This window comes from Coregonus lavaretus (genome assembly GCF_964263955.1).
Source record: "Coregonus lavaretus genome assembly, chromosome: 7".
Taxonomy (NCBI): domain Eukaryota; kingdom Metazoa; phylum Chordata; class Actinopteri; order Salmoniformes; family Salmonidae; genus Coregonus; species Coregonus lavaretus.
The window spans coordinates 43,818,750-43,832,546 of record NC_139994.1 but is presented as its reverse complement, the minus strand read 5'-3'; the positions used below and the strand labels follow the sequence as shown (position 1 = coordinate 43,832,546).

Here is a 13,797-nt window from a genome sequence, read left to right as displayed (position 1 = left end):
ACTACTAAACAAGAATCTCCATTGAAAATGCTTTTTAATCCAGGATTTGGTTTAATTTGTATCGGCGAAACCGCCCCTTAGAGTCTAGAGTAGCCTTGATGGAGTAACTAAATGGCCCCTTCATCTCTCTCACCTCCATCCTTCCATCTCTCTCCATTCTTCAATCTCTCGCTCCTCCTTCCCCCCTCCCCAGGGTCCGCCTGGTCCCCAGGGTGCGCCTGGTTTCCCAGGAGAGAAGGGTGACCCAGGTGAGACTATCGCTGGGGACGGGGTCAGGGGCGACAAGGGAGACACAGGGTTCCCCGGACCCCCTGGCTTGCCTGGCCTGGATGGAGGACCTGGTCGCAATGGAGTTCCTGGACCTCCTGGAGCCAAAGGAACATCTGTGAGTAGTAAAGTGTCCATCTCTCTCCTTCCCTCCATTTATCTATTCATATATTTATTCATCCGTCCCATCCATAACCTCATCCTTTCCTCTCTCCACTCATCCCATCCAACCTTATCTTCTTTCTATCTATCCCTCCTGCTCTCCATCCCTCCCTACCTTCCTCCACCCATCTATCCATCCATCCATCCCACCCAACCCTTCATGTCTCCCTCCATCCCTCTATTCATCCCTCCCTCCCTCCCTTCATCCATCCATCCATCCATCCCATCCAACTGTTCCTCTCGCCCTCCATCCATCCATCCCTTCACCTTTCCTCTTTCCCTCCATCCATACCTCCATCTACAGTGAGGGAAAAAGGTATTTGATCCCCTGCTGATTTTGTACGTTTGCCCACTGACAAAGAAATGATCAGTCTATAATTTTAATGGTAGGTTTATTTGAACAGTGAGAGACAGATTAACAACAAAAAAATCCAGAAAAACGCATGTCAAAAATGTTATAAATTGATTAGCATTTTAATGAGGGAAATAAGTATTTGACCCCCTCTCAATCAGAAAGATTTCTGGCTCCCAGGTGTCTTTTATACAGGTAACGAGCTGAGATTAGGAGCACACTCTTAAAGGGAGTGCTCCTAATCTCAGTTTATTACCTGTATAAAAGACACCTGTCCACAGAAACAATCAATCAATCAGATTCCAAACTCTCCACCATGGCCAAGACCAAAGAGCTCTCCAAGGATGTCAGGGACAAGATTGTAGACCTACACAAGGCTGGAATGGGCTACAAGACCATCGCCAAGCAGCTTGGTGAGAAGGTGACAACAGTTGGTGCGATTATTCGCAAATGGAAGAAACACAAAAGAACTGTCAATCTCCCTCGGCCTGGGGCTCCATGCAAGATCTCACCTCGTGGAGTTGCAATAATCATGAGAACGGTGAGGAATCAGCCCAGAACTACACGGGAGGATCTTGTCAATGATCTCAAGACAGCTGGGACCATAGTCATCAAGAAAACAATTGGTAACACACTATGCCGTGAAGGACTGAAATCCTGCAGCGCCCGCAAGGTCCCCCTGCTCAAGAAAGCACATATACAGGCTCGTCTGAAGTTTGCCAATGAACATCTGAATGATTCAGAGGAGAACTGGGTGAAAGTGTTGTGGTCAGATGAGACCAAAATCGAGCTCTTTGCCATCAACTCAACTCGCCGTGTTTGGAGGAGGAGGAATGCTGCCTATGATCCCAAGAACACAATCCCCACCGTCAAACATGGAGGTGGAAACATTATGCTTTGGGGGTGTTTTTCTGCTAAGGGGACAGGACAACTTCACCGCATCAAAGGGATGATGGACGGGGCCATGTACCGTCAAATCTTGGGTGAGAACCTCCTTCCCTCCGCCAGGGCATTGAAAATGGGTCGTGGATGGGTATTCCAGCATGACAATGACCCAAAACACACAGCCAAGGCAACAAAGGAGTGGCTCAAGAAGAAGCACATTAAGGTCCTGGAGTGGCCTAGCCAGTCTCCAGACCTTAATCCCATAGAAAATCTGTGGAGGGAGGTGAAGGTTCGAGTTGCCAAACGTCAGCCTCGAAACCTTAATGACTTGGAGAAGATCAGCAAAGAGGAGTGGGACAAAATCCCTCCTGAGATGTGTGCAAACCTGGTGGCCAACTGAGCTCCCGAGTGGCGCAGCGGTCTAAGGCACTGCATCTCAGTGCTTGAGGCATCACTACAGACCCCCGGTTCGATTTCAGGCTGTATCACAACCGGCCGTGATTGGGAGTCCCATAGGGCGGCGCACAATTGGCACAGCGTCGTCCGGGTTTGGCCGGTGTAGGCCGTCATTGTAAATAAGAATTTGTTCTTAACTGACTTGCCTAGTTAAATAAAGGTAAAATTAAAAATTAAAAACTACAAGAAACGTCTGACCTCTGTGATTGCCAGCAAGGGTTTTGCCACCAAGTACTAAGTCATGTTTTGCAGAGGGGTCAAATACTTATTTCTGTCACGATCGTCGGGAACAGAGGACCAAGGCGCAGCGTTGAAGGCAAACATACTTCTTTATTAGTGATTTCACGAACAAAACAACAAACGATAACGTGACGTCCACAGTCTAACACAAACCACACTGGAACAAGATCCCACAACCACTGTGGGAAAACAGCCTGTCTATATGTGGTTCCCAATCAGAGACAACCAGCAACAGCTGACACTCGTTGCCTCTGATTGAGAACCACACTGGCCAACATAGAAATACTTAAACTAGAATGGACACAACGAGCACAAAACATAAAGAACACTCACACCCTGGCTCAATATACCAGCGTACCCAGAGCCAGGGCGTGACAGTACCCCCCCCCAAAGGCGCGGACTCCGACCGCGCCAACAGAACACCACAGGGGAGGGACCGCCTTGGCGGCGGATCCGGCTCTGGGCATGATCCCCACTCCCTCTCTAACCCCCCACAGTACCCCTGGTCCGGTCTGGCCCTGTTGGCCGGAGCTGGACTAAACACTGGTGGAGCGGATTGCTCTAGCTCCGACGTGGAGCAGCTGACCGGTACCGGACCAGGCACCGGTGGAACAGGCACGGGCTGTGCCAGACTGACGACGCACACCACTGGCTTGGTGTGGGGAGCAGGAACAGGCCGAGCCGGGCTGACGAAGCGCACCACTGACTTGGTGCGGAGAGCAGGAATGGACCGGGCCGGGCTGGCGACGCGCACCACTGACTTGGTGCGGGGGGCAGGAACAGGCCGGGCCGGGCTGACGACGCGCACCATAGGCTTGGTGCGGGGAGCAGGAACAGGCCGGACCGGGCTGGCGACGCGCACCATAGGCTTGGTGCGGGGAGCAGGAACAGGAGCAGGAACAGGCCGGACCGGGCTGGCGACGCGCACCACAGGCTCGATGCGGGGAGCAGGAACAGGCCGGACCGGGCTGGCGACGCGCACCACAGGCTCGATGCGAGGAACAGGAACAGGCCGGACCGTAATGGGGACACACACCACTGGCCCTACGCGGGGATCAGGAACGGGCCGGACCGGACTGGTAACACACCCCAGTACCGCTCGCCGTGCCTCTACACTTTCCTTCCCCTTTGTGACCAGTGGCCCCCGTAACCTGGCGGCCTCCTCTGCCAACCCGCTGGACCGCTATATCGCGGCCTCCTGCTGCCCCGTCGTCCACGGCGTGAGCCCCCCCCTAAAAAAATTCTGGGCTTGTCTCTCCCCCGTGGACCAGGCCTCCATGGTTCTCGCCCACCTTTCGCCCTTCTGCTTCCAAGTCAAGCCCCTCTCTTCCTCACACGGCTTGACCCAGTCGAGGAGGCGAAGGAGATCCGCTAGAGATCTCCCTGGCGATGGCTCCTGGACACACTGCTTGGTCCAGTCTTGGTGGGATCTTCTGTCACGATCGTCGGGAACAGAGGACCAAGGCGCAGCGTTGAAGGCAAACATACTTCTTTATTAGTGATTTCACGAACAAAACAACAAACGATAACGTGACGTCCACGGTCTAACACAAACCACACTGGAACAAGATCCCACAACCACTGTGGGAAAACAGCCTGTCTAAATGTGGTTCCCAATCAGAGACAACCAGCAACAGCTGACACTCGTTGCCTCTGATTGAGAACCACACTGGCCAACATAGAAATACTTAAACTAGAATGGACACAACAAGCACAAAACATAAAGAACACTCACACCCTGGCTCAATATACCAGCGTCCCCAGAGCCAGGGAGTGACAATTTCCCTCATTAAAATGCAAATCAATTTTTCTGGATTTTTTTATTGTTATTCTGTCTCTCACTGTTCAAATAAACCTACCATTAAAATTATAGACTGATCATGTCTTTGTCAGTGGGCAAACGTACAAAATCAGCAGGGGATCAAATACTTATTTCCCTCACTGTATCTATCCATCCATCCATCCATCCATCCATTTCCCCCACTACATAGCATTTTATATTAACCTCTCTACATTCCTCTGCAGGGTTCTGTGTTAGTGAAGGGTGAGCGAGGGCCTCCAGGTGAGCCCGGTCTGCAGGGTCTCCCAGGTGACAGGGGTGCCACCGGATCCTCAGGCTACGGCCCCCAAGGGCCCCCTGGAGAGAAGGGTTTTCAGGGCGTCTCAGGGAGAACAGGAACACCTGGAACACCAGGTATGATATGTTGTCTGATATACTTGAAAACCAGGGATGATGTACACTCTTAGAAAAAAAGGTGCTTTCTAGAACCTAAAAGGGTTCTTCAACTGTCCCCATAGGAGAACCTTTTGAAGAACCCTTTATGGTTCCCAGTAGAACCCCTTTGGTTCCAGGTAGAACCCTTTTGGGTTCCATCTTGAAGCCTTCCACAGAGGGTTCTACATGGAACTTAAAAGGGTTCTACCTGGAACCAAAAAGTGTTCTCCTATGGGGACAGCCGAAGAACCCTTTTGGAACCTTTTTTTCTAAAAGTGTAGTAACTGAAATGTTGACAAATGTGAGATACATTGACACACCTGGGGTCCATGGAGGTTGTGTTATTTAATTCGTATCATACTTTTACCATTAGCTTTACCTGCTGCTCTTCTATGACTACAACTTTCTTGTACCCTAATTCCCTAACATTTGACCCTTGGCCTTTGATCCCTGACCTATAGGCACTAAAGGTGAGCCGGGTCAGACGATAGCAGAGAAGGGACTCCCAGGACCCAGAGGACAGGATGGAGACCCCGGTCTTCCTGGAAACTCAGGTAAATAACACCTCACCTTTACCTGCACAGGTTCACACTCACCTGAATGGATCGGCATAGTAGTTTAGCTTTCATCCATAATGAGGAAGTAAGGTAACAGACAGCACAGATGTTTTGTGTTGTTTGGTGGAATATTTGATGTAATTATATGAAGTATACACTAGTGAACTGTTTAGTAGTAGTGTAGTAAATGTTTGCCAAAACTAAGTGTTAATTTCTGTGTCCACAGGCAACCCCGGCGTGCCAGGACAGCCCGGTTTCCCCGGCTTACCAGGCGCCAAGGGCGACCCCGGCCTCTCCAGCATTGGAATGCCAGGACCCCCCGGCGCTAAAGGTAAACACTAAATAGCTGGGCAGGTATACATTCACTGTCACCTGTATGGTTATAATACAAACTTCAAGAGCCGATTTCCGGAACACAGATTAAACCTAGTCCTGGACTAAGAAGCGTTTTCAATGGAGAATCTAGGCTTAAGGCCCTGACAGACACACAAGATGGCACAGCCACGATCTCACGCTTAGCACCATAGCACAGAGTGATTTGAGTGTTTTACAGTAGTGCCTATTATCACAATCACGTACCTGTGCCCTCACCTGTCCCCGCCCGCAGGATTCCCAGGCTCACCTGGTGTGCCAGGTGGTCCCGGAGGTCCAGGAAGACCAGGAGTGGACGGCCTCCCCGGTGAGCCAGGTGCACCTGGAGCTAAGGTACGTACCACAGCCACACTACTATAGATGGATCTTAATACTGTACTAGTTACAGACTAACATATACAGCAATGAGAATCCGAATTGGATAGCATTGTATCAAGCTAAGGTTAAGAATGAATGTAGACAGACCATGTTGACAAGGTCTACATTTGTGTGTGTTTGGGTATTAATTTGAGATTTCTATTTGTGTGTGTGTGTGATAGGGAGAGCCAGGGTTCGGGCTGCCAGGTCCCCAGGGCCCTACAGGCTTCAATGGACCCAAAGGATTACCTGGACCCAAAGGAGACTCTGGTTTCCCCGGCAACCCCGGCTCACCTGGACGATCCGGCTTCGACGGTGTCCCTGGAGCCAAAGGTACAGTTCCAACTTCTATTGGTGTAGTCATTTGGAGTTAGGAGCTTAGGAACATTGAAGTTCCACCTTCACTAAATATATGGCTTTACTGTCAGTGGTTTCAAATTAAAGAGCCTTTTAATATGACAAAGTTATTATTTACTATTTTTATAGATCAACAACATCATACTCTAATCTTGCCTCATTATTTGTGGGCAAATTTTTCCAGACACAGATTAAGCCTAGTTCTAGACTAAAAGCATGCTCAGTGGAGTGTCTTCAATCAAAGTTATCCTTAGTCCAGATCAGTGGCCGTCGGTGCCGTTTAAGATGAGGGAGGACGATCATTATTTTATGAGTATGGCCTTATTTCAATTACAGCATATTGGATGACTGTCAATGATATACAGTGAGGGAAAAAAGTATTTGAAAAACGCATGCCAGAAAAACGCATGTCAAAAATGTTATAAATTGATTTGCATTTTAATGAGGGAAATAAGTATTTGACCCCTCTGCAAAACATTACTTAGTACTTGGTGGCGAAACCCTTGTTGGTAATCACAGAGGTCAGACGTTTCTTGTAGTTGGCCACCAGGTTTGCACACATCTCAGGAGGGATTCTTTCCCACTCCTCTTTGCTGATCTTCTCCAAGTCATTAAGGTTTCCAGCCTGATGTTTGGCAACTCGAACCTTTAGCTCCCTCCACAGATTTTCTGTGGGATTAAGGTCTGGAGACTGGCTAGGCCACTCCAGGACCTTAATGTGCTTCTTCTTGAGCCACTCCTTTGTTGCCTTGGCCCTGTGTTTTTGGTCATTGTCATGCTGGAATACCCATCCACGACCCATTTTCAATGCCCTGGCTGAGGGAAAGAGGTTCTCACCCAAGATTTGACGGTACATGGCCCCGTCCATCGTCCCTTTGATGCGGTGAAGTTGTCCTGTTCCCTTAGCAGAAAAACACCCCCAAAGCATAATGTTTCCACCTCCATGTTTGACGGTGGGGATGGTGTTCTTGGGGTCATAGGCAGCATTCCTCCTCCTCCAAACACGGCGAGTTGAGTTGATGGCAAAGAGCTCGATTTTGGTCTCATCTGACCCAACATTTTCACCCAGTTCTCCTCTGAATCATTCAGATGTTCATTGGCAAACTTCAGACGGGCCTGTATATGTGATTTCTTGAGCAGGGGGACCTTGCGGGTGCTGCAGTATTTCAGTCCTTCCCGGCGTAGTATGTTACCAATTGTTTTCTTGATGACTATGGTCCCAGCTGCCTTGAGATCATTGACAAGATCCTCCCGTGTAGTTCTGGGCTGATTCCTCACCGTTCTCATGATCATTGCAACTCCACGAGGTGAGATCTTGCATGGAGCCCCAGGCCGAGAGAGATTGACAGTTCTTTTGTGTTTCTTCCATTTGCGAATAATCGCACCAACTGTTGTCACCTTCTCACCAAGCTGCTTGGCGATGGTCTTGTAGCCCATTCCAGCCTTGTGTAGGTCTACAATATTGTCCCTGACATCCTTGGAGAGCTCTTTGGTCTTGGCCATGGTGGAGAGTTTGGAATCTGATTGATTGATTGCTTCTGTGGACAGGTGTCTTTTATACAGGTAACAAGCTGAGATTAGGAGCACTCCCTTTAAGAGTGAGAGGGGGTCAAATACTTATTTCCCTCATTAAAATGCAAATCAATTTATAAAATTTTTGACATGGGTTTTTCTGTCTCTCACTGTTCAAATAAACATACCATTAAAATTATAGACTTATCATTTCTTTGTCAGTGGACAAACGTACAAAATCAGCAGGGGATCAAATACTTTTTTCCCTCACTGTTCCATTCACCCAGCTCAATGTAACATCGATAGGTTTAGGCTACTACATGATACTCTAATTTTCCCTATAATCCATCATGAGGTTGCTACAACCTAGCCTATGAATGAAAGTTTACAACGTACGCTAGGTGCACACTACAACCTAGCCTATGAATGAAAGTTTACAACGTACGCTAGGTGCACAGGTCGAGAGGAATTTTAGTAATCAAGGTGACAGACATTGCCACATTCAATACCGCCTTGCACACTTTTGCCTGCATATAGCTGATCTAGGGTGTAATCACTAGTCCAACAGTTGCAAACAAGACTTTCTATTGGACAAATTCCGGTATGTTTATTCCCGTGTCGTTCCGTTTGCTTCCGTTTAAGAAACGTTTTTCAACATAATCGGCGGAATGAATACACCCCTGATCACACGCAAACACAGTTCACTTTCATAGCAGCCTTTGATTGTTGTATAATTTCTTTGCGCACCTTTCTCACCTTTTCCCTTCCCTTGTGGACTTCAGTGCACAACACGTCAGCTGTCTATGAAAACTTTCCAAGCCAAACCTTCATATCATAATTGCTAACTGCTACACACAGCCTACATCGTTGTCACCATATTATTACGTCATAGTCAACATAGCTACTAGAACTAATGCGTTAGTAAACCCATTACAATCATGCAGTACAGTCAGCAAGGAGTTTAGCAGTTACACCGGCGGGCCCCGGTGGCAATAAATTAATAAAACCAAAAGCTTACCTTGACTTGGAAGAGTTCCAGTGTTCGATAGCCATAGCCAGCTAGCTAACATAGTATCTCTCTATGTTTGAGCCGGGTGTTTGAGTAGGCTAAACTAGCTAGTGATAAAAAATTTTTTTTTTATGAATTTGTTCACAACTGTTCAACTATTGTCTTTCTCTCTCTTTGAGTCAACTACTCATCACATTTTATGCAGTGGTAGCTAGCTGTAGTTTATGCTTTTAGTACTAGATTAATTCTCTGATCCATTGATTGGGTGGACAACATGTCAGGTCACGCTGCTGCAAGAGCTCTGATAGGTTGGAGGACGTCCTCTGGAAGTTGTCATAATTACTGTGTAAGTCTATGGAAGGGGGTGAAACCTAGGTTTTGTATTGAAGTCAATGTACCCAGAGGAGGACGGAAACTAGCTGTCCTCCGGCTACACCATGGTGCTAACCTACAGAGTGCTGTTGAGGCTACTGTAGACCTTCATAAAACAGTGTGTTTTAATCAATTATTTGGTGACGTGAATATATTTAGTATAGTTTAATCAAAAAAATTATAATGTTTCACTATATAAAAAAAAACTGAACTTCACTGAGGAGGATGGTCCTCCCCTTCCTCCCCTGAGGAGACACCACTGGTCCAGATATATAGTCTTCTGTTAGCTAGCTAGCTAGTTAGTTGGTATTGCCATGTTAACAGATGTGTGTTCTGTACCTGTTTGTCTGTCTCCTAGGTTACTCTGGTATCTCTAGTACACCTGTTTGGTAGCTAGCCAGTTGGTATTGCTATGTTAACATGTGTGTGTGTGTTCTGTATCTGTTTGTCTCTTCCAGGTGACTCTGGTATCTCTGGGATACCCGGAGCCCGTGGCCCTCCAGGACCAACCTCCATCGGCTCTCAGGGCAGCCCCGGCCCCATCGGACCCCCAGGACCCATGGGCTCTCCAGGTAAGACAACCTAGCTGACCTTTGACTAGACAAAACTCAGGGATGATTTATAGATGAATAGTTTGATTAGAGATTGATATATAGTTTGATTTATGGAATTTATATCTAGTTGCTTACAGCGGACCTTGTATTATCACCATATTTTTTACGTAATGCTAAGAGTTTCTATCATATTGAACCTCTGCAAAGTCTAATTCATGAGAAAACCATGTAATATATATTTATGTATATTTATGCTATATTTTTCCAAATATAATATTTGGTTCTATTGTTGTTTCAACATGTTAACATTCTGTTGAGATGAGTCAATATGTGTTATCTCGAATGTATTGTCTCAGTCACAGATTGGTATGTGCATGATCACCCTCAACACATACTCTCTTAAATGAAGGTTTATTATGTACAGTATCTCAATGGACTGGCTATGTGGTTCAGGCTATATTGTCACACTTCTTATTAAGAAAGTAACACCATCCCTCTGCAAGGCTTTTGAGCACGAAAGAGTTTGTAAGAGGTTTAGTTGTAAAGGGTTTGTTTCTTTGTTGTGCACTGAATGATGTCACCATGGGTGATCAGGTGACGTTTGCATCTCAGAGAGATGCATTCTGGGTTATCAGTCATCGATGGTAACCATAACCTGATCTTGGGAGTTCACTCTTCTTCTCTTCTTCTTTTGTGTGTTGTCACACACTTGTGAAGCTGTTAGCTATCATCCACCCGCACAATTCTAAGTCCACTTTTCCTGCACTTGTTTTTGCCTGCCACTCAAAATAACTAACTCCTTAGTCACCTCCATTCAGGGCAGTCACAGTTCTGAAGGCTCCATCATCATGTATGTCATGTCGGATAGACGTAGAGCTTTGTAAACCCTCATCCCCCCTTCCCCACCTCTCTTTCTTACTCTGTGATGTTCCTCATCCGCTCCGCCCCATTTGGACTATAGTCTCTATCTGGCAGCTGATTGGTTGATTTGTACTGTATTTCTGTGTGATCGGTTGATTGGTTTAGGGACTGTACTTCTGTTCTGTGTGACATCTTTACTCCAGCTATGAGATAATTAAATACAATGAGGTTATTTGACCGATTCTGGACTGACAAATGGAACCTTTATAATGTGTTGAATAGTCACTAATAATAAGTAGAGCGATTCCACTAGCACTTAAAGTCAAGTTCAAAAAGCTTTATTGTCCATCAAATGTACATAAAACCAAATATTATCTTTGGCATTTGTCAAAATTGACCTTCTGTGAGGTCATAGATAATGGACAGATGCTGATCAGGAAGTGAGAATCTGTCCTGACTCTGTCATTGATTCCTGGCGTTTCAGGATACTCAGGCGCCAACGGAGAGAAGGGAGACACCGGTCCTCCCGGCCTGGGCATTCCAGGGTTGCCAGGCGACAGAGGAAGTCCCGGTTTCCCCGGCAACCCCGGGGGAGTTGGACCACAGGGTAACCCTGGCAGCCCCGGCCGAGACGGACTGCCTGGCCTGCCCGGTAGGATAACAGACCGACACCAACATCAAACCTGCCTAATCTATGTGTCTGTTTTAGTCTCTGTCTGTCTAGTTTTAAATATTTTTCTGTGTTATGAATGGACTGTTAGAAATCAGAGTCTATGGCTGGTATACATAGGCAGCCCAATTCTGATCTTTTGCCCAATTAATGGCAAAAGACCTGATCTGATTGGTCAAAGACTAATTAGTGGCATAAGGTCAGAATTGGGCTGCCTGTGATAACGCAGCCTATTTGTTTATTTCAGTCTTGTCTATATCTGGTTACGTCTCTGACTGGCTGTCTACACATTGTTGTTACTCTATTTCCATCTCAAATGGCACCCTATTCCCTATATATGAACTCTAGTGAAAAGTAATGCACTATATAGGGAATAGGGTGCCATTTGGGACACACACGGTGTCTCTGACCTTCCCCCTGTCTTGATGGGGAAATGCCAGTCAAAAGTAATGTGTCTAACCTCTCTCACGCTCTCTCTCTCTCTCTCTCTCGCTCTCTCTCTCTCTCTCTCTCTCTCTCTCTCTCTCTCTCTCTCTCTCGCTCTCTCTCTCTCGCTCTCGCTCTCGCTCTCGCTCTCGCTCTCTCGCTCTCTCTCTCTCGCTCGCTCGCTCTCTCTCGCGCTCTCTCGCTCTCTCGCTCTCTCGCTCTCTCTCTCGCTCAACAGGTGGTAAAGGAGACATGGGTGTGATGGGAGCTCCTGGACCTCTGGGATCCGCTGGGAACCCCGGAGCCCCCGGCTTCCCTGGACCTAAAGGTACACACACACTAGAGCTGGGCGATATGGACATAAATCCATATCATGACAAATTGATTGAATTGAACTTTATAACATTAATGTGCACCACAGTTATTTTTTAAAATATTACACTTAAAACTACTATTACTACTTTTTATGTTGTAGCTATCAGTTGTCCCATTAACAATCACCCATATTAGCAAACTCATTTCATTTCAAACTTTTCACACATTTCTCTAGTAGGGCCATACACTCTTAGAAAAAAGGGTTCCAAAAGGGTTCTTCGGCTGTCCACATAAGATAACCCTTTTTGGTTCCAGGGCGAACCTTTTTGGTTCCACGTAGATCTCTTTTGGGTTTCATGTAGGACCCTGTGTGGAAAGGGTCCTACCTGGAACCAAAAATTGTTATTCAAACGGTTCTCGTATGGGGACAGCCGAAAAACTATTTTAGGTTCTAGATAGCACCTTTTTTTCTAAGAGTGTATAGGTTATTGGTCAGTGTCAATAATATAGAGGTTTATCATCCAAACCCTAACACACACAGACACACACACACCTACTATACAGTGTGAGTCGTAGGACAACAGTCGCAATAGACCCAAATATGACCAAGATCACACAGATGCCAGGTCTTAAAATCAAACAAACTAGTCCAAAACATCTGCAGCACTAGCTATAAGGAACCCACACATAAACACACACATTGGTACTGTATGTGTCTTCGATAATAGACCCTCTGACTCTGTGTGTCTCCTTTCTCCAGGTGACAATGGTTTCCCAGGGCGACCAGGTGGGCCCGGTGGTTCAGGTGCGAAGGGAGACAGGGGAGAGCCCGGTGTGCCGGGACCCCCAGGACCCATCATCCAGGCACCGAAGGGTGACAAGGGAGAACCAGGAGCACCAGGTACATCTTTCTCTCTGTCTGTTTATCTCTCTGCCTGTTTCTGACTCTGACTTATGTAGACTGCTAAGAACGCAGCTTTGTTTCACTGTCCTGACAGTTTCATTTGCTTTTAAACTGCTGCTACTCGCTGTTTATTATCTATGCATAGTCACTTTACCCCTACCATTGACTGGGTACCAGTACCCCCTATATATAGCCTCATTACTGTTATTTTATTGTGTTACTTTTTATTACATTTTTTACTTTAGTTTATTTAGTAAATATTTTCTTAACTCTATTTTATTCAAACTGTCAAGGGCTTGTAAGTAAGCATTTCACGGTAAGGTCTACACCTGTCTACACCTGTTGTATTCGACGCATGTGACAAATACAATTTTATTTTATTTGATTCCTGTGTTTTTTGTGTTGTGGAGGTTTGGGAGGACTGTCAGGTCAAAAGGGTATCCCTGGTCTCCCTGGAGACGCTGGTATACCAGGACAGGACGGAAGACCTGGGTTGCCAGGACCTCAAGGTATATAACACTCATACTATCTAGAAACTCATCCTCTAGTACACTCATCCCCCCAGAATGTCCTCTACTGAACACTAGTACACTCATCCCCCCATAATGTCCTCTACTGAACACTAGTACACTCATCCCCCCAGAATGTCCTCTACTGAACACTAGTACACTCATCCCCCCAGAATGTCCTCTACTGAACACTAGTACACTCATCCCCCCAGAATGTCCTCTACTGAACACTAGTACACTCATGCCCCCAGAATGTCCTCTACTGAACACTAGTACAGTCATCCCCCCAGAATGTCCTCTACTGAACACTAGTACACTCATCCCCCCAGAATGTTCTCTACTGAACACTAGTACAGTCATCCCCCCAGAATGTCCTCTACTGAACACTAGTACAGTCATCCCCCCAGAATGTCCTCTACTGAACACTAGTACACTCATCCCCCCA

General features: G+C 46.7%; 1 protein-coding gene across 1 annotated transcript in view; it reads left to right on the top strand.

Moving 5' to 3' along the window:
- Nucleotides 1-13,797, top strand: part of LOC311132529 (uncharacterized protein) — a gene marked incomplete at its 5' end in the record, with an annotated part of 49,700 nt that overhangs the window by 16,836 nt on the left and 19,067 nt on the right. Inside the window, 11 exons of the mRNA XM_084165799.1 lie at nucleotides 194-385; nucleotides 4,388-4,556; nucleotides 5,039-5,131; nucleotides 5,361-5,465; nucleotides 5,742-5,839; nucleotides 6,046-6,196; nucleotides 9,572-9,685; nucleotides 11,013-11,180; nucleotides 11,863-11,952; nucleotides 12,700-12,840; nucleotides 13,254-13,352. Of these exons, the coding sequence (XP_084021925.1) occupies nucleotides 194-385; nucleotides 4,388-4,556; nucleotides 5,039-5,131; nucleotides 5,361-5,465; nucleotides 5,742-5,839; nucleotides 6,046-6,196; nucleotides 9,572-9,685; nucleotides 11,013-11,180; nucleotides 11,863-11,952; nucleotides 12,700-12,840; nucleotides 13,254-13,352 (1,420 nt within the window). The remainder of the gene's footprint in view (nucleotides 1-193; nucleotides 386-4,387; nucleotides 4,557-5,038; nucleotides 5,132-5,360; nucleotides 5,466-5,741; nucleotides 5,840-6,045; nucleotides 6,197-9,571; nucleotides 9,686-11,012; nucleotides 11,181-11,862; nucleotides 11,953-12,699; nucleotides 12,841-13,253; nucleotides 13,353-13,797) is intronic.